The sequence below is a fragment of the Microtus oregoni genome, unplaced genomic scaffold (genome assembly GCF_018167655.1).
Source record: "Microtus oregoni isolate MIOR12 unplaced genomic scaffold, Mior012 000040F_ref0000088, whole genome shotgun sequence".
NCBI lineage: Eukaryota > Metazoa > Chordata > Mammalia > Rodentia > Cricetidae > Microtus > Microtus oregoni.
The window spans coordinates 18108071-18134317 of NW_024543207.1; the positions used below are offsets into that span (position 1 = coordinate 18108071).

At 44.0% G+C, this 26247-nt stretch overlaps 1 protein-coding gene across 1 annotated transcript in view; it reads right to left on the reverse strand.

The window, feature by feature from the left end:
* Nucleotides 1–26247, reverse strand: part of Adcy2 (adenylate cyclase 2) — a 333563-nt gene that overhangs the window by 214353 nt on the left and 92963 nt on the right. Inside the window, exon 3 of the mRNA XM_041632131.1 lies at nucleotides 23098–23259. Coding sequence (XP_041488065.1) covers nucleotides 23098–23259 — 162 coding nt within the window. The remainder of the gene's footprint in view (nucleotides 1–23097; nucleotides 23260–26247) is intronic.

Below are 26247 nucleotides of genomic sequence, written 5' to 3' on the forward strand. Positions count from 1 at the left end.
GTGCCTCTCCTGGAACAGCTGCGAGGGCTCTGATAACATCCCAGTCCTTAAGCCTCCCATCACCCAGGCTGAGCCGCTCAGAAGGTAGGGATTACCGGCAAAATGTAATTGCCGAGAAGAGCAAATGTGCAAAAGATTGCTTATCAGTTGGAGAGGGCCCTTCCAGTGGCACGCTGAAGGACTGTCATTCCACCCGCAAAATGACCTTCAGGGAAAATAAACTACCCTTTCAGAGGGCAGGAACAAATATCCAGAGGCAAAGAACAGCAGATATGCACCCTTCTCTAGACTCTATCTCTGCGGCTTTAGGCTGGGCTGGCGGGGCTGAGATTGGATGCATCCTGGCCCACGTTGCTCCACCACAAGTTTCTGAAGATCATCAGCACAGAACAGACACAATTCTTTGCCTCCTAGGCATATAGGTACCGAATGGCGCTGTCTTAAAGAAAGACATAATCCATACACACCAAACACTTGTCAGGGTGAACAGACCCTAATGTCTTATTTCCCTTTCAGACAGAAAGACAAGAAACAGGGAACAGCCCAGTATCTGGGAGTGAATTTAGAAAGGGAATCCAGTGTGATTCCAGGAAGCACCCTCAATCTGGACATGTGAGGGCATCTGGCTTTGAGGTGTGGGCCTTTAGTTACCTCATTACTAGATGGCACCCCACATTACATGCCCGCTGATGCTCTTGTATCAGTGTGTTATTCTTTGTAATGAATGTGGAGCTCAGTGTCCCACTTCTTATGACTAGAGAAAGGGAATGGGGATGGATAGGCGCCAATTCCCAACTAGACTGTAGACTTCAGCTTCTACTCTGATGCCATTGCACTTCCTCAGCATTGTCTGGAAAACAACAGGAGGGGCATGGCGTGAGATGGCCACATAAAGGGCCAAGTGGCAACTAGCCAAGAGAGGCTCTGGCCAAGAGATCATGAGACTCTGAGACTCGTGGATGGATTGCCCATGAGGAACTAAATGCTGCCAACAACCGTGAAAAGCAGCTCAGTTGTGATACCTCCAGTGGAGCAGTGGGTTGCCAATGACACCAGTCTATTCTCTTTACCCCGAGAGAAAGGGCTCCACCAAACCCCATCTGGTTTCCTGTTCATGGAAACAGTGAAAAAATAAAGATATCTATCTATACATACACATCCACATATATGTAAAGCAAATGTCTTTGCTTTTTTTTCTCTAACCAAAATATAACAAAGCTTATTAGTAACAATTAATGTCACAGAACTGAAGCAAGGGGATATGAAGGAGAAGAGTGATGGTTACCAGTGACTTCACACCCTCTCTTAGATAAGAATTGATGCTGGAGAGGCTGTGGAGAAAGGGGTACACTCGTCCACTGCTAGTGGGAATGCAAATTTGTGCAACCACTTTGAAAGCAGTGTGGCGGTTTCTCAGGAAATTCGGGATCAACCTACCCCTGGACCCAGCAATACCACTCTTGGGAATATACCCAAGAGATGCCCTATCATACAACAAAAGTATATGCTCAACTATGTTCATAGCAGCATTGTTTGTAATAGCCAGAACCTGGAAACAACCTAGATGCCCTTCAATGGAAGAATGGATGAAGAAAGTATGGAATATATACATATTAGAGTACTACTCAGTAGTAAAAAACAAGGACCTCTTGAATTTTTGCATGCAAATGGACGGAAATAGAAAACACTATCCTGAGTGAGGTAAGCCAGACCCAAAAAGAGGAACATGAAATGTACTCACTCATAATTGGTTTCTAGCCATAAATAAAGGACATTGAGCCTATAATTCATGATCCTAGAGAAGCTAAATAAGAAGGTGAACCCAAAGAAAAACATATAGTCATCCTCCTGGATATTAACCTTCATCAGGTGATGAAAGGAGACAGAGACAGAGACCCACATTGGAGCACCAGACTGAAATCCCAAAGTCCAAATCAGGAGCAGAGGAGAAAGAGCACGAGCAAGGAACTCAGGACCGCGAGGGGTGCACCCACACACTGAGACAATGGGGATGTTCTATTGGGAACTCACCAAGGCCAGCTGGCCTGGGTCTGAAAAAGCATGGGATAAAACCGGACTCGCTGAACATAGCAGACAATGAGGACTGCTGAGAACTCAAGAACAATGGCACTGGGTTTTGATCCTACTGCACGTACTGGCTTTGTGGGGGCCTAGGCAGTTTGGATGCTCACCTAACTAGACCTGGAAGGAGGTGGGCAGTCCTTGGACTTCCCACAGGGCAGGGAACCCTGATTGCTCTTTGGGCTGATGAGGGAGGGGGACTTGATTTGGGGAGGGAAATGGGAGGCAGTGGCAGGGAGGAGGCAGAAATCTTTAATAAATAAATAAATTAAAAAAAAAAACAGACCTTTAGATGACTTCCTTGGCTTTATTCAGTGACTGGGTAATGTTGTCTGAGTTTTCTGTCCCGCCTGGTCCCCTCAGTCGTTAAGTCCAAAGAAATCACACAGAGGTCTACGTTAGTTATAAACTGATTGACCCATTAGCTCAGGCTTCTTTTTAATTCTTATAACTTATATTAGTCCATAATTGTTCTCTGAGTTAACCACGTGGCTCAGTACCTTATTCGGCAATGCAGTCACATCTTGCTTCTTCTGTGGCTGGGCCATGACTGCAGAAAGAGCTTTCCTCTTCCCAGAGTTCTCCTGTTCTCATTACCTTGCCTCTCCTTCCTGCCTGGTTGTCCCACCCTACACTTTCTGCACCTGGCTACTGGCCAGTCAACATTTATTTAAAATATAATTGACAGAATAGTGATCATTGCCCCACATCAGGGTAAGAGTTAAGCTTTGACACATTGCCTATAACTACTATGCTGGATTTCAATTTATGGAGATGAAGTTTATGTGTTACAGAAACAGTGGGTCTCATTGAGGACCATGTTCAAAAAGTCCCAGGAGATCTGAGAGTTGTGTGGGTACCCTATCTGCAAGGGAGAAGTGTGCAGACAGTAAGCCTGAGTTCTTCCCAGCTCTGTCCTTTCATTAGTAGGCAAAGAAAGGGCATCATTATCTGCTAAAGACCTGCACAGTAGATTGGAGCATGGACAAGAACCTTGGCCAGTGCAAAGCTGAAGGAGGTCTTCAGTAGCGTGAGTTTAAGAGGAGTGGAGTGTCAGCATTCATTATGAAGAACTCAATAGGAGACCCCATTCTAATTAACCATTAAATATTAAACAAGCAACAGTTATTGCTTCCTAAAAATAACCAGACATTGTGCCAAGGGCCATTGCATAGGGACATCTGTGCTTCTCCTTGTTTCATGCACACAAGTATCATGTGGCCTTATTTGTAACCTACAAAAGAATCCCCAAAGCTCTCTGTCATGGGTGTTCTGTGGTGTCTTCTCTTCCCCTTGTTGTGTTCATCCAGGTTGTGTTCTGGTGTTTATCTGTTAGAAAGCAATTCCCTGCATGTTCTAACCATGCTAAATGTCATGCAGGAGCTGGGTTAGTAATGTGCTTTCTGTGCACGTGCAAAGACCTGAATTCAGTCCCAAGAACTAATGACAAAAAGCAGAGCACAGAGGTACGAGCTTGTAATCCATGGGCTGGGGAGGCAGAAGACGGGCAGATCGCTGAGGCTGGCTGGCCAGTCAGCTCACCCTCTGGTCAAATTCTTTGTCAGTGAGAGATGCTATGTCAAAAAACCAATGTGATGGCTTCTGAAGAAGAAGAATGAACTGGGTCCTCCATACACATGGACACAAACACCTGAATGCACAATGTGTTCATGCGCTCTCTCTCTCTCTCTCTCTCTCTCTCTCTCTCTTTCTCACACACACACACACACCACACACACACACACACACACACACACACACACACACCCCTCCATCTCCTTTGGGGTCTGTATTCTGTTTTAATTATTGTCAGCCTCTCCTCCACAGTCCTGTCATCACAAGCTCCTCCAGGAATGTCTCGTTATCATCTCTGTCACCAAACACACCTTTGATAAAATGTGGGACAGGCAGAATGAGGGTGACCCCTGCAAGGTGCACTGAGATGCTTCCCATGTCCATAGGTCACCATGGAGCCACATCCTCAGAAGTGTTGACCTTAGGTGGCATGGCACCCTCCAGGTTGGACTGCCTTCTTGGTCATGCCTCCTGTCACCAGAGAGCGCAGGCAGGAGCTCAACAACCTCAAATACAGATGCCTTCCATTTCCAACACCCTGACAACCCTCCAGTCTACCGAGAACGTGTGTTCCTAGCAGACCTTTAATACATGGAAGGGATGCGTATTTTCATGAATACATTTTCTTTTTACAAGCCTCGCGTTTCACACCATCTGCTGATCTGGGCACTTCTCTTGCTGCCAGTCAGCTTAAACTTTATTTTTAGATGCCAGCTTTGGGCAGAGCATGAAAACCCTCCAGGCTACATTTACAGACATTCTAAACAAATTCTCAAGAGCCTTTGAAGACCTAACAAGAGTGGATCATGTCAGAAGCCAAAGCCACTTAAAATCACTTGGTTGTTTCGTAAAAGCAGGAACAAAATCCAGTGCAGAAGCAGAAGGCATTAGTAACAGAGGACTCTGTGGCAGGACCATGCATGGACTCTGGTGGGACCATGCACACTGGTCAGAGAGTTTGGCTACTGCTACGAATACAGTACCAGGACAACATTCTCACAGGAGACAGAAAGCTAAGAGCTGGGCCAACAGACAGCATGGCAAACAAAGTACAGGATGGATACCCCTCAAGAAGTTCTGGTCTTTCTTGGTCTTCTCAGAAGATGGAATAAAAAAAAAAAACCCAGCAAACACAGAGGCAGGGCTGCAGGAAAACCATGAGTTAGTACCTGTGCTTAAAAGGAAAGTCTTTCTTCATGAACAGTGGTCTGTCTTTGCAGAACAGAGACCCCAGCCGGGCAGTCAGGATGCAAGCCTTGGAGACTACTGAGTAGCATTTTCTGGGATGTTTCCACAGGTTTTCCTGGGCACTATTTGGGAAACTGCTTAGCAGGCGACACAAGCCTAGCCAGGGAACTGACAGCATGGGCCTGTGCTTCCCAGCGCTCACAGCATCAAGATGTGGGTGTGCCTCTTGAAATGGAAGCATCTGCTGGATTCCAGAAGACGTTCAGACACATTTGGGCACCACCGGAATCAGAGATGAAAATGATAACAGCCCCAAATCTCGCGGTTAGAGGAGAGGTGTGGAGACCAATTAGACAAAAAACAAGTGTGACTTCCATGAGGGATGTCACAAGTGTGTTTATTCTAGACTCGAAGAACATGGAGACAGGGTGTAGTTCCAAGAGGAAGCTTGCAGTGGAAGCTGCATACTCTAAGTCTTGGAAGAAAACAAACATTTATGCTAAGTAAGAAGATGATAACAGTAGCTCCTCATTGTGTACTGTGATACTCTACTCTGGGGTGAGGGCATGATTGATAGCTGGTTTCTGGCACAGACCACAGGCCACCTCTGTCTAGTGCCTGTTTCTGTAAACAATCTTCTCGAAGCTCAGCTGCACCTGCTGGCATGCACATTCCCTGCCTGTGGCTGTTCCCAAAGCACAACTATCCACGCCTGTCACCAGAGAGTCCATGATCTGAAAATATTTTCTTCCCAGCCTCCCAGAAAAATACAGAATCCCTATTCTAGAGACACAGGGATCCGTCCTTGTGGCTGAGGATTTTTTTTTCATGAGCCCTGATGACAATCGCTGCCCAGAAACTGGCAAGACCCAACATCACTGTAAAGAGCCGCTGCAATTCTCAAAGTACAGTATGGAAAATGGTAATGCAGTCAGAAGATGGGTACATTACGAAGGAAATGGTCACGCTGCGAGCTGCTAAGTCTGCATTCCTAGGTTTCAGCATTGCTTACAAGCCTCTGAGAAGGCATTCAAATACTTAAAGATTCTTTTTTATTTTATCTTTTTTTTTAAAAATTCCTATCCACAGAGCTGTGGATAAGTCCAGCTGCATAAACCCAATGACTTGAGTTCAGGTCCCCAGCCCCCAGCTAAGAGCCAGACGCAATAGCACACGCAGTTATAATCTAATTGTACCTGTGGTACGATGGGAAATCGATAGGAGAATCTCCAGAGCTCCTGGTGACAGCAAGTGCAGTGGGGAATGGCAGACCAGACCCTGTCTGAAACAGGCAGAAGGCAAGGACCAATACTGGACACTGTCTGCTAACTGTGTGTGTGTGTGTGTGTGTGTGTGTGTGTGTGTGTGTGGTGTCCTGGCATGCCTGCTTGAACTCACTCACATGAAAACTCACATACACACCACCCTGATTTTGACAGAAAGTGTTAGGATGTAGGAATTCCTTGAACTAGGTCTGCTGGATGATGACCTAACAATTGACAGCAAATTTTAACAAGCTGTTTAAATTTACAGTAAGAATAGAATTTAGGTATTTTTTATTTTTAATTTAGGAAATTACTTTTGAAGCCAAAAAATGGTGGTAGAGCATGGCTGTAATCTCATGTGGGGAGTGGAGGTAGGGGATCAGGAATCTTAGATCATCCTTGGCTACATGGGAATTTGAGGCCATCCTGGGGTATATGAGATACTGTCTCAAAACAAAACAGAAAACAATTCAGTTTTATGGAGCAATTAAACCACTCTTTAAGCTTACCTTTCAGACAGCATAATCACTCTGCATAGCTGTGGGTGGACATGGAACTGTAATTATTCTGTCTGATACAGGACAATACAGAGCTAAACATCTTATGATTCACCCCTAACCGTTGCAGAAAACACTACAGATGTCATGATTGATGTGAAATATGTCCTCCCATTTAAAAGTCTTGGGCAGTGGCTCTGTCTTGACTGTAAAAGCTCTATGTTTGTTTGTTACTGGAAAATAAGCCACTGAGGACTTCATACGGGTGGTAACTAAGTTTTATCTCAGGTACTGGCTGGGTGTCAACACCAGAATGCTCCGTAGAGGGCAGAGTAGATGCAGCAGGACTGAGAGGACCCACAACGATCTGAGAACCTATGCCAAGGAAGGGAGGGGCAGCCTGTAAGAGAGCTGAAATTGTGCCTGTAGGACTTGCAGCAATCTCAATAGTGGCAGGGTAGCCTATCCTTCCAGTGGTTAAAATGTAAACAGGCATTGAGGTGTTACAGTCTTTGGGTAGGTATGCATGAGGCTGAGCTATTGCAAAGACCTGGGCAGAAAGGAAAGTACCTGGGGAGCAGAAGACAGTGGAGAAACTGAGTCTCAGATCCAGAAGCTGGGAGGAGGATGAGCTGAAGAGGAAGCAAAGTGAATGAGTCCCAATTCACAGGATGAATCAAGAAGGCAGCAGTGCCTTCCACACATGAAAAATTCATAAGCTGGGAAGTAATGAGTTGAGTTTGGAGACCCCTGCTGAAATTCTCGCGGGGTGCAAGCTGACTCGTGCTGAAGATACACATGGAAATCTGGAAGCAGAGGCCGTCCAGACAATTTCTGGAAGTCAGAAGGTCAGCACTGAAATGGGAATCTTTACTTTGAGACATCATAAATATTAGATTTTAAAATCCTTTAAATAATAAATGAGAATCTCAATTTGGCCCCAAAATAAACTTGAGGTGGTTTGTAAGATTCCCATAAAAATGTTCTCTAACATCAGGATAAAATGTCTACCCGCTCCCCGGCCTCTTCGCCAAAGCTCACACAAGCTTGAAATTCCCTACGAGAGAAGAGCTAAAGGAAGGAAGAGAAGTCACGGCTGTTCTCGCGTTTATTTTCAGCCCTGCTTCTTTACACTCTGAAAGTCTAAGATGAACTTGAAAGCCGACTTGTAAGACACTCTATGGCTGACTGGCATGCCGTGAAATCCTTCCAGTGGTTAAGCAAACAGCAAGGCAGATAGAGGGTGGGAAAAGTATCCAGGGAGGATTCTGATGTCAGCAGATCATACAAGAACTAGAAATGCCATGTTTATGGCAGGGACGCCACTGGAGGCCGCCTTAGCCAGTGTGAGGTGGAGACCCTGGCTTCTCTGGGAGAAGGTGACCACATACTGGGACGTAAAATCCATGCTCTCTCATTCATGCTGGGAAAATTAGAGGTCAAACTTCTAAGGCAGACAAACAGGAAGGGGAAGAGAAGGAGATGGAAGACATGTTGAGTCATGCAGCAAATGCAGTTTAAGTGCTGTTTTGTCCATGTGTTCGCCTTTGGCAAGAAGGGCCCCAACAACACCTCCTAAGTTCTGTGTGATCAATGTTCTCGCCAATAAAGCCACTTTGTACCCAGGCCAAAACCAAACACAAACCAGGCCAGCCATGAAGTTTCAAGGCATTGTAGGCATGAGTTGTGGTTCTTGAAGATGTCTGGAAGAGGTTCCCAGAGGAAGGCCATCAAAGTGGGGATAATCACCTGTGTTGTGTGCTACTGAACAGGTCTCACAGGATCTGCTGGGGTTGTGGGCTTTCCACGCACCTCACCTGCCCAGGTCTGGGTTTTCAAGTCACCTCAACATCTTCACTGGGATTTATTATTTTAATTCAACAAATGCCAGATGCTCTTGTCCTCTTAAATGAGGTTTTGACATGGGGACTCTTTTCACTGGGAATGCCACCATGAGATCATCTACTCAACTGGAGTCTGGACCATCTCCAGGAGGGTAAGGTTCGAGGGGTCCCTCATGAAGGATCTGGTCTGCCTCCGAGACCGCTCTGCACTCACAAGACACATTCCCTCCTGCCTTGTTAATAGGTCTGAAATTTGAGCTGCCCTTCCCGGACAGTTTTACGAGAGAAACGTAAGGCAGTTTTCACTAGGTTGGTGGTCCCAGTTTCTGCTGCAATATTCTGAAAATACCCTTTGAGCCAGTGCTCTTTACTGATGGGTTAAGTAGATAAATCATTCTTCACGGGTCCAGAGACAGAAGTTATAGGGGCTAAATAAAAGCAAATATTTAACCATTATTCTTCCTATGGATCATGTGAACATCAACAAGGACAGTTCAATTTTGGTTTACTTCTTCTGCCAATCAATCCCAGATCCTTGAAATTCTATTTATACATTCCATTTCTTCCATTATTTTTGTAACTTTCTTCTGGTTATTTTATAATACTGTAAGTTGGAAAGTTCAGAAGATGATTCAAATTCCATGTAAAGATCTGGGCTATCCTGAAGACAGTAAGAGAATGACCCAGACATTTGAGGAGGTTTTAGGATTGTTACCATCCTTTTTGTTATTGCTATTGTGCTGGTTAGGATAAAAATGTTAAACACTTGGTCCTCAGTTGGTATAACTATTTGGGAAGTATTAAAACTTGCAGTCTTTAGGGAGAGGTATGCCTCCATTTTTCTCTGGCTGTGATAAAGATACATGATCAAAGAAGTTTATAAAAGAAAGAGTCATGGTCAAGGCAATTTACAGAAGAAAGAGTTTAAGGGCTGGTGGTTTCAGAGGGTTTGAGTCCATGGCCATTCAGACAGGGAGCACAGCAGTGGGTAGGCACAGCGTTGGAGCACCAGCTGAGAGCTCACATCTCTAGACACAATCACAAGGCAGAGGGGCCTAATTGGAAATGGCTTGGGCTTTTGAAACCTCAAAGCCTATCCTGAGTGGCATACATCTCAAGGCCACACCTCCTAATCCTTCTCAAACATTTTCACCAATTAGGGATCTGATTCAAACCTATGAACCTAGAGGGGACAATCGTATTCAACGCAACACAAGGTTTGTCAGTAGGGCCAGCTTGGAGGCTTTAAAAGCCTCTCACAAATCTGAGTGTGGACCACGATGTGAGATCTCTGCTGCTGTTTCAACCCTGCCACCATGCCTTCTCTCTGCCATCAGTGACACTAACCCTCTTGAACCATCATCCCAATTAAACTCTTTCTTTAATAAGTTAATAAGTTGGTCATGGTGTTTTATCACAGCAATAGAAAGTTACTTGCTGGGTTGTGGTGGTGCACCCCTTTAACCTCAGCACTCAGAAGGCAGAGAGAGGCAAGTGAATCTTTGTGAGTTCGAGACCAGCCTGGTCTACAAGAGCTAGTTCTAGGACAGGCTCCAAAGCTACAGAGAAACCCTGTCTTGAAAAATCAAAAGAAAGGAAGGAAGAAAGGAAGCAAGAAAGTAAGTTAACTAACAAACGTTTCACAATTACCTTTAGTGGATACCAGACCTAACTGATCAACACTTAAGACCCAGTGGGGATGCTTAAGGAGGGTGAAGGTCACAAAAGAACCATCCATTGTTTCTCTTTGCTTGGTGCTGGCAAGGACACTTGGTACCTACTGTGTGTCTACATTTGATCACATACCCGTGTGCTCCGTTGTCCCATATCTCACAGGTTTAGTCATATGTTTGCCCATTTAATGTTGTTTACCTTAAGTGATGGGGCAAAAATATTTCGAAAAGACCAAGCTCTTGCACAGAGAGTTTACCTCAAGGCCTGTGAAATGGGTGGCAAAAAAGGGCAAGAAAGACACAAAGACACACAAATGTGCTAAACTCTGATTGATACATGCCATGAAAGACGAAAACAGGTTTTCCAGGAGCACGTGGTGTGGGTGCCTTATTCCTCCCCCCTCATCCCCACATCTGTATGCCACCCATGGCCACTTAAGGCTGGGATGCTGACAATGTCCTCCGCCTTAACCTCTTCTTCTTTTCTACCCAGAAGCAGGCTTGCCTTCTGAAAGATGGAGCTAAAAGGAGAGATGGAGAAAGAATGCTCGAAGATTAGAATGGAAGACTTCTCTGCGTGGATGAGTTCAACTGTCAAACTGTAGTTCTTGGGCAAACCATCATGGGGCTTGGAATCCAAGTATAGTGTTTACTGTAAATATCTCCCCCGCTCTCTTAGTGCCTGCATCTTCTGTCCCGTCTTAGGTCTTGATCTATAGTTTGAGTTAAAATATAAGGTTGGTTTTTCAGAAGTTTTTTGAAAACTCAATATTTGCAGTTTACCATATGAAGATGATATTTAGTCTTCTCAGCCTGGGAATTAACTAGGACACAGAGGAGACAGGAAGCACACCAGCCATTTATGTTTTTAATAAGAAATAACCGAGACACTGTTGTCTAACCTCCAGTGTAAGCATGGTGAGTATCAAAGGCAAGCAGGCACCAGAGAGGAGATCAAAGTAAAAGACATTGTAAGGGACATTCATGGAGGTGCTGACAGGCAACACAAGGAGAAGGAGCTTTGCTATTCAAGGACCCACTCAGATGGGTGGAAGCTGAGTCAAGAGGCTTGACCCAATGAGACTGGAACATTCAAGAAGCTAAGCTAGGGGCAGAAGGATCTGAGTGATGCACCATGAAAGTAGGATTTTTATCCTAGCCCCAGGAGCATTTCCACTGGCTATGGAGAACCACAGTGATTCAGGTGTGGTGGTCAGGAGTCAGCTCTCAGAAGTTTGTTCTCTCCTTCCATTGTGGATTTGGGGGGTGTAATTCAGGTCATCATGACATTAGTTCACCCACCAAAAGTGCCTCAGGAAGTTCTAGTGACTATGGACAGGGGGCAGCAGCAGCAACAGCATGGCCAGTGTGAAGTTCATGTGGAAGGCCTTGTTGGGAGAAGTGTGTCACTGAGGGGCAGGCTTTGAGGTCTCAGAAGCTGAAGTCACACCTAGTGGCTCACTGTCTCTTCCTGCTGCCCAACAATTTGGAATACAGAGCCGTCAACTCCTTGTCTAGCATCACATCTGCCTGCATGCCACCGTGCTTCCTGCCATGAAGATAATGGACTAAATCTCTGCACCACCCCCAATTAAATGTGTTCCTTTATAAGAGTTGCCATGGTCATGGTGTCTCCTCACAGCAGTAGAAGCCCTAACTCAAGACATTATGCAAGCGCGATGACGTGTGTTCCATCTCCAGAATCCAGAGTGGAAAGAAAGAGCTAACTCCTGACCACCACACGTGCAACTCCTGATCACCACACACACAACTCCTGACCACTCACACGTGCAAATGGCCCTGCACTCAAATACTCACGCTAAGTACATACACAATAAATAATAACAATAATGAGATGAAATAAAAGCATTTTTCAAGAGAATACAGAAAAAGCAAATAGAACACTATATCTAATCTTAACGGATTAAAACTATAATCAACAATAAATGTGAAAATTTAAAAAATAGCCTATTGTCAGAAAAAAAAATCATCACCAACAACAACAATGAAAGTTTTCTACACAAAACAGAGATGCAAACCAATTTTAAAATATGCAGAAAATAATGGTAAGAGGTATATATATCTAAGACTAAGAATCTGGTATCTAATCAGCTGAGAAAGAAAAGAAACTATAAGCTAACTAACAAAAATAAAAATAAAGGAAAATTAAGATATTAATGATAATTGAGAGATATTTCATAAGATATTAGTGAAAATTAAGATACTAATATTAAAAACACAAAAGAAAGCAACAAAAAATGAAAAGGCATAAAATAAGGCATAGATCCAAAATTCAGTATTTGAGGCAATAAAATAAAATAAGAAAAGTATTAGTTGGATGAATCTGAAGTTGGAATAAGGACAAGACTGATGAAGAAATCCCTAATCAGAGAAAAGTAAGTAGAAATATAGAAAAATTCAAAGCATAAATAGATTATTCAATTTTGAATAAGAAAGTCAGTATTTATAAAAGAATGTAATTTAACAAAACAAAGTCCTGGGGAGAAAGTAAATCTAAACAGAAACATTTTTATAGGAAAAACAGAAGATGGTATCTCTAATCTAACCTAGTCTAAGCTAATACACTAAACACTACAGTTCAGAGTATGTGAGTGAGGAAATCACTCATTGCCATCACCAGGGAGGTTTGCTCTTGTCATCTTCAAGAGAGATGCAAAATCCTTAGTAACTTATCATCCAGAAAAAATCAAGCAGAAAACTACAGAAAAGTACATCACACCTCCATAGATTCTCAAGATGTGTTCAATATTGTGTAAACAGGGCACTGTACAGTCTCGTCCACACTGGATATACAAGTCTGTAACAGTTCAAGACTCCTTCCTTTAAAGAGAGACAAAAAAATACCTGTAAATAAATGTAAATGGCTCCTTCCTTCCGATTATAAACTTCAGTTCTCTTAGTCCCCAAGTTAGCTTCTGTTTAAAAGAAGACTTATCTACTAAACTAAAAGTTAGACCAATGAGTCTACTTCATAGTCCTGCTGCTGGAAGTTTTTCTCCTAAAGGTAGCCTAAAAAACCACTCAAAAGGAAATGAGTTGGGTTTTTTTGTTTTGTTTTGAATGATAAAGTAATCTACTTGACAATACCATGGTTGTTTGCCTGGAGAACAAAGACCAAACACCAAGAGAGCTCAGGAGTGGCGGTTCATGGAAACCCATTGAGAGCTTGAGCTACCCCCACCCCTCTCCTCTCTTTCCCTCTTTTCTCCTGTTATCTTCTCCCCTTCCTCCCTCACCAGTCTTTCTCTAATCTTTAATATGGGCACAGAGTCAAGGAAGGTTGCTTAGTTGTCTTAGCTATAGGAAACCGTCTGGCACAATCATCATTTTTACTTTCCCTATGAATGAGAGTTTTATTTAACAAGGGTTAAATCCCCAAACACTCTTAATTCTGCTAGCTTGGCTTTGTTTTCCTGCTACCAAAAGTACTTTCCAAGAAGGTGTTGTCATATATTATGCACCCCAGAGCTTAACATGCTCACTGGTGTTGGAGAATCAGGGAGGCAGTGAGCAGCCTACAACAGCCATGAGGGAGAGAGAAGTGGACTGCAGAGAGCCATGGGTGTGCGAAATCATGGTGAGGCCAACAGCAGATCCCCCAACGGGAGAGAGAGCAGTGGAGCTGTGGATAATTGTGGGTGTGGGCACCCATGGTGAGGCCAACAGCAGATCTCACAAGTTTATGACTACTGGGATTTTCTATATATAATTTCTTGGGAATTAGAATTTTCCAGATTAAATCACAGAAGTTGAAATTAGAACAGCCTGAATTTAGAATGGGTGCTATTACTAGAAACACTGTCCCCATGAATTGTAGAAGAAATGAAGATACAAAGATTAGAAAACACAGCATTAATCCCAGCACTCAGGATGCAAGCAGATCTCTGGGACTTCAAGGCCAGCCTGGTCTACAGAAGGAGTTCCAGGACAGGCTCCAAAGCTATGCAGAGAAACCCTGTTTCAGAAAACAAAAACAAATAAAGAAAATACAGCATTGACAAAGTATAGAGTCATGGAATCTAAGTCCAAAGAGTAAGAGTCACTGGTTCACCAGAAACAAGGATACTAGTATAAATAGATTTCCATTCCTCATCTCTAGAGGCTACCAACCCAACCAATACTTTGTTGTTAAAGTTGTAACGTGTGAAGCCGTGTCTCAGGGGCTTCCAAAACCATGCCATCTGAACCTAGAGGACCTCAGACTCTGAGAATGAGCAGAGTAGCTTCTTGTCATCGATTGTGGGCTTGTAGAATCTTACCAGCATGAAGTTTGTCATCTTGGATCTGCGAAGCACACACCACAGGCTGGATAATCAAAACTAGACCCAAACCCTGTCCTGTTCAACTCTGTTGGTCATTTGCACTTTGATTATGACTTTATCTCCAAAGTATTTTTATTTTCTGTTTCTTTTAAAGTCTCTGAAACCATATAAACCAAGCAAAAATATATTACTACTGCTATCTCCTGCTTATTGGGGGCTAAATATTAGTGCAGCTTGGTAACGGGCTGTTTAAATACAGTATCTGCTATGGCTATGATTTGAATCTGATGTTTTCACAGGCTTGAGCATTCAATACCTGTTCCCCAACAGGTGTTGCCACTTTGGGAGGCTATGGGATGTTTAGGAGGTGGAACCCAACTGGCCAAAATAAGTGCCTATGGCCAGGACTTTAAAAGTTATAGCTAAGCCTTTGATGGCAGTGTGCTCTTTGCTTCCTGGTTCCACATACTCTCCTCACCAGGAAATCCACCATGCCTCCCTAATTCTAAGCCTGGTAAGTTTCATGAGCTTCCTGAGAAGGATGAGCCTCTATGCTCACCTGATCCGTATCAACAGAGATGGCCTACAGCCATACCCATTTGCGGTCCAGGTTTAGGAAGTTCACGAAATGTACGAGGCTCACAAGCCCCCTCCCCTAAGGTTCTGTGAGCATTGTCCAACTGCTAGTGAAAAGAGACTCCTCCATGTGGCGGCTCCCTGCAAGCTCCATAAGGAAGTCCAATGATGCTATATTTGTGAGTCTTTGTCTTACTTTTTGAGTTTTGTTGCTTCTCCTGTTAATAACTCCACAACCATGTTCCTGGGAGAAACCCCCACAGAGGCATTTGTTCACCGAGCTGGAATTGGGTGCTGTTACTTCTTTGGTATACAGTAAGTGTCCTATATGGGGGCAAACAGGGATTCGTTCTTGTTGCCACTGGAAAATATAGACAACATTCTGACACAGAAGGTTTGAGTTTCCTAGGAGAGACATAGCACCAAGACCCAAAGGGAGGAAAGGGAGTGGAACTGGGTGGAGGGAGAATTTGAACGGTAGTTCGTGCTTTGGGGAAAAAAAAAAAAAACAAAAAACAAAAAAACCCATGAATGATCTGAGGCTGGAGCAACATATCACGGGGCAGCACTGAATGGATATATATCCTGGACATGGTCATTCCACGAGATGGGCCACCTTACAAGAGTCATATGGTCCTGGGCAGGCAGGTCTCTGTAGGCATTAGACAGTCCTATAGGGATAACAGCTCAAAGTCAGCATCTAACAGCATCTTCAAGTGCTGCCAGCCCAGATTGTCTGTGGGAGAAACTGGGAGTATCACCTCTGTGTCTACCACACACAGCTGTAAGGCAGAAGTGAGATCCAAACCCAGATCCTTCCTGATACCGAGAAGCTACCGCCCACCTCCCCGTGCTCCTTGCTACATCACAATGATAATGAGCTTTGGAGTTTCCATAATGGTGAGTCTGAGCCTTGAGTCTGTCCACTAAGGTCTCTCATCTCTTAGGAGATGTGAAGTGGAGGACCAGTGTTCTCATGCTCTGGTGACTTCTGAGCTAACAGGAAACATGTTTCTCCCTCTGTCACCAGCCTGGGGAGGTTGCTGCACTCTGAAAATGTATTGGGAATGTCGTGCATCTGCCACCAAGCAGTTATTACGAATGCTCGATGCTCAGAGTGCTACGTGCCTGACCCAGTTAAGTCCTTTTCATTTATTTCTTCATTTTATCAATTCTGCAGCCCCTGGAATGATTTCTCTGGGCTGTCCACCCTGTCTTGCACTGAACAAAATGGGGTGAATGCATCCCTACAACATGACCAGTCAGGGACAAAGGCCATCATCATGCCAGGATAATTATTCCCATTTTGTAGATCATTAGGCCCAGCCACAAGTATGTCTTTCTTGAACTACACCCCAGAGTCCTGTTGTATCTATTCTCAGCCATTTGTTCATCACAACGTGTCTTTTTCTCTTGAGAGGGACACCTCAGGAAAACCGCAACCTTCTGACAGAGGACAAATTATAGCTACACATAGCAGGGGCTTCCTCCTGTGGGCAGGTACACAGGGGAGGGGCCATCGGTGACCCCTCCCAACCCCTCAATGGTAGTGTTCATCTTCTCCTTACCTTGTGTGTGATTTAATGAATGTCATGGGTCAGTGTCCATCACAAACCACCTTCCTCCCTTAGAAGCAAACATTTGTAATTCTCAGAGCGGCCGGGATTTATAAGTGTAGAACCAAAGGCACACAAATTAGTGAAGATAGGAGGAAGATCACTCTCGACCTCTCAAATAAAATGCCAGCAAAAGTTGTAGAGTGAGCTTTGATAAATCTGTCACAGTGGGACGTGTGTGCAGAGAATGACCCCCTTTGAAGGACGGAAGTCACACAGTTTACATGAGAAAACCAAAAGGAGGATAGACATGGTTCACATATTTCAATCCTTCTTCATTTTTAGGGAATCCCTCTTATAATGTATCCTTTATCAAATTTTTCAGAACAGATCTGTGCTCTGATAGATTCCTGTCCTCTACTTCTGTTCAATACCTCCCAACACACACACACACACACACACATACACACACACACACACACACACACACACATACACACACACACACACACCTGACTCATAAAGGCCACAGAACAAACCTAGACATCACTCTAAGACAGACAGGCTGCTAACTGCGAACTTGAAACAGCCAAATATTTTTAGTGTGATTTTACATCCTGAAGCCAGCATTAATGCTGCTTACTTGTTCTTTTTCCCCTGTGCCCAAGGCGAGAATTCTCTGCAGTCAGATCAGGTGGTGTGAGGGCTGAGTGGGGAGGGTGGGGAGGGAAAGAAGAGCATGGATGCTTTCACATTTGACCTCAAGTTCAGTCATGTGACACACCTATTTTTCCTTTTCCCCCATCCCAATCCCCCTTCCTTCCAAACTGAAATGGGTTTCAAACACATAAGCGGCAAACAATATTTTACTAAAACAAAATATGAGTTTTACTTAATCCATAGCTTTGTGATATAAAGAATGATTTTTTTAATTGGGGGAAAATAATAATATTCAGTTCTTCTCTGAAAACAAATAGCAGGACAGCCATCCAAATTCTTAGCAATTAGTCCCTTCCACACCAGAAACTGGGCAGCTGGTAATCTGCTGTTCTTCCTTTGAGCTTCTCAGATTAGACCCCAAATGCAATTTAATTCCAGACTCCCATATACACTTCCTGATTACACTTCATCTCAGTTACATAACAAACCTACATCGCCGTTGATTACAAACTCACCATAGACTATTCTACATTAGGTACAATGAACATGCTCCACGTGTCTCACACTTAGATATAATAAACCTGTCACAGCGTCAAAGAATCCTGTACCAATTTCCCTGACATCTGAGTAATCCTGCTAGAAAACCAATAAGCAGTCCTTAGTCCATCTTCTTTCATAAATTTGGATTCTTATATAACTGAATTGCTTAAATAAATCTATATTCAAATCCCCCCTTTCCTGGGGGAAAAGGAACGATATATGAAATGAAAATTCAGAACGTGCTGTGACTACCAACGATATAGAGATGCAAGACTGACTGGAATTCAGATATAAAATGCAGTCGTGGTGCACAGTGTCGGAATGCCTCAACATTTCTAGAAGGTGGCTAGGCATCACGAAAACAGTGATGAGGACATCTGCAAGTGAGGAAGATGGGAACTGAGCAAGATACATATTTAAGATGTAAAAGTGTTCACCAGCACAAGCTTCAGGCTGGCCCGAGCCTACTGACCCTGGACCACTGTCTTTGCCTGTGAGGCAGGACTCCATCCAGTCTTCCCTTCTCCTCCCATGGCTACCTAACTATCCATACCTCCGGCTCAGGCAGGATGCAGCCAGCACAATGGGGGAGGGATGTGTGTGTCTCATCTTGCCTTCCCAACTACATTTCCTTTACTCTTCCTCTCTACAATGATGCAACTCAAAATTTGGTTATTCTTTGTCCCATCTCTTCTGTTCACTCTTTTGCTTCTCTCCTAGGTAAGGCAGTCATAGTGGCAGCCACACATGGATGGATCCTCAGATCCCGGAGAGCAGACAGGATTACAGAGAAGTTGGGCATGATGGGAAGACACCATGATATCTGATATGGGAGCCTTAGTTTTACAAGGAGATTAAGAATCATAGAAGTTATTTTTTTGCAGCTGTTGATCAAAAAAACATGCACGTGTGCTTGTAGTGATATTTCATTTGTATTTTAACAAATAAAGCTTGCCTGAAGTTCCCAGAGTAAAACAGCTGCACTGATCAGCCTTACAGACCAGGCAGTGGGGACACACACCTTTAATCCCAGCACTAGAGAGGAATATAAGACAGGAGGAGACAGCCCTCACTCAATCTCATTCTGAGACTCCTGGAGGCAGGATCACCATTTCAGATTGCGGTAAGAGCCAGTGGCTGACTGTCTTGCTTTTCTGACCTTCAGGTTGAACCTGGGTTTTTATTAATTGTGCTACATGTGCTGATGAAATATGAGCATCCGTCCCCTGACTGCCAAGCAGGCATCATGCTCCCACTTCTGTGTCTTTCCCACCACGATGGACCATGTGTTCCTAAGGATGCTAAGCCCAAGAAACCCTTTCCTCCTCTAAGTTAATTTCCTCAAGGTATTTTATTACAACAATAGAAAAATCATCTGATACAAGTATGTATAACAACCAATACAGTTGCCAATATATGGGCCCCACACTGTTAGGACGACAGCTGATAGCAAAAACAAACAAAATCCAAAAAATACCCAGTGCACAGATGTTACCTCTAAACCTTCTCCACTGCACAGAAGCAGAGGACAGAGGGTGTACAGCCTGGTTGGCAGAGTGCTGACTAAACATGCAGTCAAGGCTGGTTTCATGTGGTGCATACCACCAATCCCAACACTTAGGGAGCAAAGGTAAGGGGATCAGAAATTCAAGGTCACTCTCAGCAATAAAGAGTTCAAGGCCAACCTAGACTACATTAAACCCTGCCTTGGTAAATAAAATAAGTTAACGAGTAAATAAATGTGTAAAGAAGCAGAGATCCTTACTTTTAGGGGTAGCCAGGGCAAAACAAGTCGAACCTGAAACCTCCTATTCTGTAAGAAAGAAAGTTCCAAAAAGAGGAGGATGTAACCAGAAGGCTAAAGTCAGTTTGGTGGGGGTCCCCGGAGATGCTCTTGTGACACACAAGGTTTAACACATACAAAATAAAATAGGAAATACAGCACCAGGTGTATGTAAATAATAAAAGAACTCAAAAGCTGAAAGACAGGCTGTATGCCTAACCTTGAAGTTCCTTTCTACAAAGTAAGTATCATCAACAAAGATGCGGGTAGCAATTTCACAGCCATCAAGGCCAGTGGATTCAGACTAAGTAGAGCTCATCACCCCTTCTACAACTCCAGGGTCTGAGGTCTTGATTCTTAACAAAGATGGAGACCTGAACCTGTTCTCCAGGAGACAGCAAACTCAAGTTAAAAGACATCTCACTTTCAGTGGGCCTGTAATCGTCAAGAGCGTGGCTACCACGGGCACCAGAGAGAGAGCAAGAAAGGCTTTGGACGGAAGTGTGGAGGATAAATAGCATATTGCCGTGGAGTAGGCGGGGCAATCCTGTAAGAGTAACGGACGAGTGGCACGGACGTTCAGACACGGACAGATGCATTATGCTTCTATAAGAGATTGGAACTGCGGGGAAAACACTGGGATGGTGGGGCATCATATTGGTTAATGGATCAGTCACTTGCCTTTAAGTACTTTCAGGAGAAAGTAATTCTCTGTATTGAACTGGTGACTTACTGATAAGTCTGTAATTACTTCAAAATAAAAGTTATCACATGCATTGAAGGGCAATACTTCAAATTTCTCCTGTGTTAGAGAGGAGTCTCTATAAATATCCATCATTAACTAAATTTCCTCTATCATGGGAGGAGAATGTTTTGAGACATATGGTGGCTAAATGAATTTCCCAAGAACATTAAACTCTGATGTGCAGCACTGGAGAGGAGTGAATTGCCCTTCAGTCAGTATTTCACTTAACAGACAAGTAAGACATGATCTCAGCAGAGACCCCATGCCATAGATGCACCTTAATAAAACATTCTTAGGATGGACATAGGCTAGGCAGATTTTCTCCTGGGCAATACTTATCATAAGCATTGTGAATCAAAATACCAGTGGTATTTTTTTAGGTTTTATTCTCAGCAGTGGTCAAGAGTCATAAAGCTCATTGCTTCATACTTGTTTACATACGAATACGAATCACTCTTTTTAATAACAGTTACTACACTGTGTCTTTTTTAAACCCATCACTGTATTCTACCCTTTTGGTTCTTGCAATTAAAGAATTATTGATGACATCAGAAGTGGATCGCAAATTCTTCTTCTCGTTCCAATGTTATCTTTATATGAAACACTAGAGCATTAAGTAATATTAAAATCATTTATATAGTTCTATAATTATCTTACCTCTGGCTGACAGCCATCATATTTTCCTATTAGTTTTGGGGGAAAAAGTTTTAAAAAAATCATAATAATCTTTTTCTGATTCCTTTCACTAACACAGATAACAATTCATCAAAAACAATTCAATACAATATAAAATGGCCTAGAACACACATACATTTCTTTGTGAAGCATTGACTTTTCCTATTTTTATAATTCTGTTTGATTTTTATGACAGCTATTAAGGTCTTAAATCCTGAGAGTAATACTTCATTTCTTCAAAAGGAAGCAGGAAGATAGGTACAATGTGCCGGTATGTATCCAGTGCAGACCCCCACTGCACAGCTGCCACAACCATGAAACACCTAAGGGACCCACTGCTGGAGGGAGGGCAGCTTTTCACAGCTGTGCTCGGAACATAAGTGGGCAGAGCAGATTCTGTATCTGCACCCACTACTGCACACAGCTACCCACACAGGAGGCGGAGCTCCAGGTGCCAGCAGTAAACATGGTACTACTGTTGGTGAAGAAAGGGGGCATCACCCACAAGGTGCAGATGGCACAAGGCAATGCAGAACTGGGGAACCAGCGCCGGGTGGAGCCTGCACATGGAAGTTTCTGGAACCCTCTCAGTCTACAGTGGGATCATCTTCCCCTTGAACGGCATGGGAGTTTCACAGAGTTGGGACTTGGGAGAAGTGGGAAGCTGAGAGTCAAAGGGCACAGGTAATACGAGGAACCAGGTTACCTGTCACACACACCACGCATAGGGATAAGTATGCGACCTGGTCTACTAAATAATCATTGCACAATGCGTTTGCATATCAGCTCAGTGTGCAGCTCGAATGTTTGTGGTCTTTATTTACCAACTAATCACTCTGCAGTAATAAACTTCACCTTCAGTCATTCCTTTGCGTAAATGCTGGCTGGCCTCTGTGTCTCAGAAGGTGCAGACCCAGAACACAGCGTAGTTAGAGAATATTGCCTCTGCTCTCGGTGCAAACAGAGGGTGCTATGATGCCTTGAATTTCCTAATGACCTCAAATGGTCTTGTGTTGAAGGCTGATTCCTAAACAGCTGAGCATAGGTAAAGGGACAAAAAGAGAGCTCTAACTTCATGAAGGGATTAACCCTTGATGGGTTCATGGGTGAAAGGCTGCCAGGGGGTGTGACTTCTCAGAGGAAGCCAGTCACTGAGGGCATGAGGGCATGCCTTTGAAGACGTGTTTTGTTCCCAGAACCTTCCTTGCCATCTCTCTGCTTCCTGGCTACCAGGAAGAAAGCCATCCGCTTCCAGCACATGAACACCTGGTTTCTCTCACTGCAGAGGTCAGGTTAGCCATATGGAAAACCCCCTCTTCATAGTCAGTATGCAGCTCAGAGTTAGAAGACTTACTTAGCATTCCATGGCTTTGGTTCAATTTCATCACAAGCAAAAATTAAAACACCCTTTCTGCTGGCACAGTGCTCACCATCCCTGAAAACTGGATTGATTAGTATATTTTATGCTGCGGACATATCGGTTGTGACTTCCCCCAAACAGGAAAATAAAAGCATATATTTTTCAGGTTAAAAAAAAGACACTGTTAGGAATGACTCCAAATCACTGAATCTCATGTTTATGAATACACATAATAGGAAACCAAATAGCTTTTAAAATGCTTTTAACTAATTAAATAGAATGGCTTCTTGAAATGCCACTTATTAGGAATGCACAAATTTGCTGCTATAGCGTTTTAAAGAACTGCTTTTTAATGCTCATGGGTCTTCCAGAAGACTGAGAAACTCAAATGTTTCTTGTACTCTGTAAAGAGACAGGTTGGGGAGATTCATGCTTCTAATCACATGATATTTTATTCTAAAAGTAAGTGTCCTGAAATTGTAACATATAGTAGGATTTTAATGTATTCCTTTGTCTCCAAAATCCTATCACCACTCAGAAATCAGCAAAGTGGTGCTTCCATCCCCAATTATCCTCTGAACATTAGTTTCATTGCTGCTAATGTCTAAGTGACAATTGACCCCAACAGTGGAGGAGGACAGGGCTGAGCGGCCCTTGCAGACCATGTCAAGGAGCAGACAAGGAGCAGCTGCTGGAGAGCACACAACAAGGATACCTTGAGGTCACCTGGCGTCTCCCACGGCTGCTGAGAAGGGCTGTGAAAGGCCACTGCTTCCTATCAGGAAGGGCACTCACCTGCCAGGACAGGTGCTCCTTGGCCCCTGGGGTTGCCGACAGGTAGACGCTCAGCACGACGGTGTGAGATGAGGAGGTGAGGACGCTGGCGATGATGGCATCTCGCATGTTGAAGGGAAGCATGGTGTATACCACGAAGATGATAAAGAGGAAGAAGGACACCTATAGAGGGAAGGAAAACAGAAGTGTCAGAAAATTCCCATTCTCTCACTGTTTAAGCAGGCAGAAAACAAACATTCTCACTTGAGGAACAATGTCACAAACTCACCGAGTACAGAGATGAACTCAGTCTAGCCTACTAGGTAAAACACTTGCCATGGAAGCGTGAGGACCCGAGATCAAGTCCCAGGAACCATGCAAACCAGGATGTGGTGGTCACACAGTCCTACGCTGAGACAGGAAGTGGACACCGGAAGACACCTCGAAGCCTACAGGTCAACTAGCCTGGCATGGGGAGTGGAGACAAACAAGAGACTGTGTCAAGGCAGAAGGTGAGAACAAAGGCCCGAGGTTATTCTCTGCCTTCATATTCACCATGGCCGGCACACAGGAATGCATATGCATGCATACAAGGAAGAAAAAGATGACAGTTAAGGTAGCCATCCATCTGATTACAGCGGAAGGGCTTTTTAGGTACCCTCTCCACTATTCCCAGTGCATGAACTGGCTCTTTGGAGCCCATTTCCAATGGAGGGTTACCTTACTCTGTCTAGATACAAGGGGGAGGACCTTGGTCTTGCCACAAGTGATGTGACAGATTTTGTTGAGTCCCCATGGGAGGCCTCACCTTCTCTGAAGAGTGGATAGTGGTGGGGTGAGAAGAAGATGGGGCAGCGGAGGATGGGAGGGACAGGGAACTGGGATTGGTCTGTAAAATAATATTAAAATATTCTTTTAAAATATAATAAAACGTATAAAATTTTTAAAAAGGGAAAAAGAAAAAAGATAACCAGCCATCATGATGGGAGAAAAAGATTTCTTGTGTGGGACTTCAAATTTTAGTAAGGAAATACTGCAGACACAAGGCGAGTTTAAGGACACTGTGTGAAAGAGTCAAGTCACCACTGGGGCTGGGCATCGCTGCTTTAGAGACAGCAAAGTTAGACACACAGGGCAAGGATGAAGATGCTTCGGCTGCTGTGGGGCTTTGGTTCTTCCTGGCAAAGCGGTTAGATACAGAAATACCATCCCATCCTGTTTCACTCCTCAATATGCAGAAAGCAGTTACAAAGCGAAGTACACACGCACACACACATACACACACACACACAGACACACACACACACACACCATGGAATTTGCATATCAATTAAAAGGTGGGGACATGGATACCCAGCCATGATACCCAGGGTATCACCTGTCAAACCCACACACCAGAATGTGATTTAGGAATAGCATGGATTAAAGTCTTGACACATGATTCAGTGTGGATGAACCTCAAAGACTCTGTATCACATGATTCCATTTATATAAACTATGCAAGATAAGGAAATCCTTAGTAATCCAGTTGGCTTGGTCTGTAAGCAAGCCTGTGGGACAGAAGAAGTGTAGTGATGTTCTAACAAGTGTAGACTACTTTGTTGGTGAGAGAAAAGGCTTTTGCATTGGGCAGAGACATCCACTGCCCAATACTGGGAAGGCACTGAATGCCACCACATTCTCCATTTTAAAATGGCTAACTTATATTTTATGAATTTGACCTTTATAAAAACAATCGATATGAAACCACTTAGAGAAACTTTTAGAATAGAAATCAAAATGCTTACTAGGTAATAAAACAAGAACATTTTCATTGCAAAAGAGCCAGAGATGGAAGAACATCAAAGAGAAACATCAGGGACATCTACAGCAAGAGATACTGAAGAGCACAAGGTCACGAACCTCAGGGAAGAGAGACGCATGTGACTGCAGTATCCTGTGCCATCTGAAGAGGACACAGAAGCTGAGTCACTGGATAGACATGGATAGATCACCACAGCTGCCCTGGTGCAAATCTTCTGAGTTCCCAAATGTGACATGAATATCAGGTTCTGTTCCCTACACACAGTGCAGCCCCGAGGAGGCCAGTTCTTGCCCATTCTGCGGCACACGTGTAACTTAAGGGTCTTGTGTGCCTCTACGCCATGGTTCCAGGATGGTGTGTTGCCTCCTGTCTGTGTTTTACCATCACAGTTGAGGTGCACACAGAAAACGGGAGGTTCACAGCCTAAAAATCAACACGAATTCCTAAAACTCATCCTTTCATTTTCTTCAGGGCATCCTAAACAGGACATCCATTCATTCCACAAACATGCAGAAGCTCCTCTGATGGGAGGAGAGGTGGCCCCATCATAGTTCTGAGCCATTACAACCGAGTGGATGAGTCTGTCATGCATGCCAGCTATCTTCACGGCTGAGAGAAGGGCCATCCTTCCCACCCAGCCCCACTCTGCGGAGACAATGAAATGGCCCCTAAACCGTCTTCTCTGTTTGCTACAAGCTTTGTCACTGTGGAACGACAGCCAAAGAGAAAGCCACCGTGGGTGGGCAAAGTGACCAGAAGTCCTCAGGAAGCCCGAGTTTAGTGTAGGCCATCTGCTTCAAGCCCCCGCTTCCTCCCCTTCAGGCTATATTTATATGGGCTGTCAGGATAAAAAATGTGGGTGAGCAGATTAACATAGCCATACTTTCCCTAGCAAGTATGGCTTTTTTTTTTTCCTTTTTGCCTCTTCAAAATAAAAGACTATGGAGTTGTTTTCCAGCAAAGCATTAGAAGTCAGCAAGACACACGCTCGCTCTGGTTTTCCTGTTCTGTACAACAAACATGATCTCAGGTAATTTACCTATGAAGATACATAGTGTGGGAGAGACCCAGGGCTGCTCTTAGGAGCACTCCATGCAGTGAACAATGAGCTGCCCAGACAGAAAGGGACTGGTTCCGTCGTGATATCTTCTTGATGGCAGAACATGCGCCAAGTGTCAGGGCTCACTAATGACCTTGGCCAGCATCTGCTGAGGGCCAGCCTACCACAGCTGAGTTCCCAAAGCTGAGGCAAGCCATTGCATCAGATTAAGGTCAGAGCTCCAGTGATGGTGCTTCAGGAGCCCAGGCAGGGATGCCTGTGCAGCATCCACCAGCACGACTTGGCCCTTGAAAGTCAAGTTCAGGTC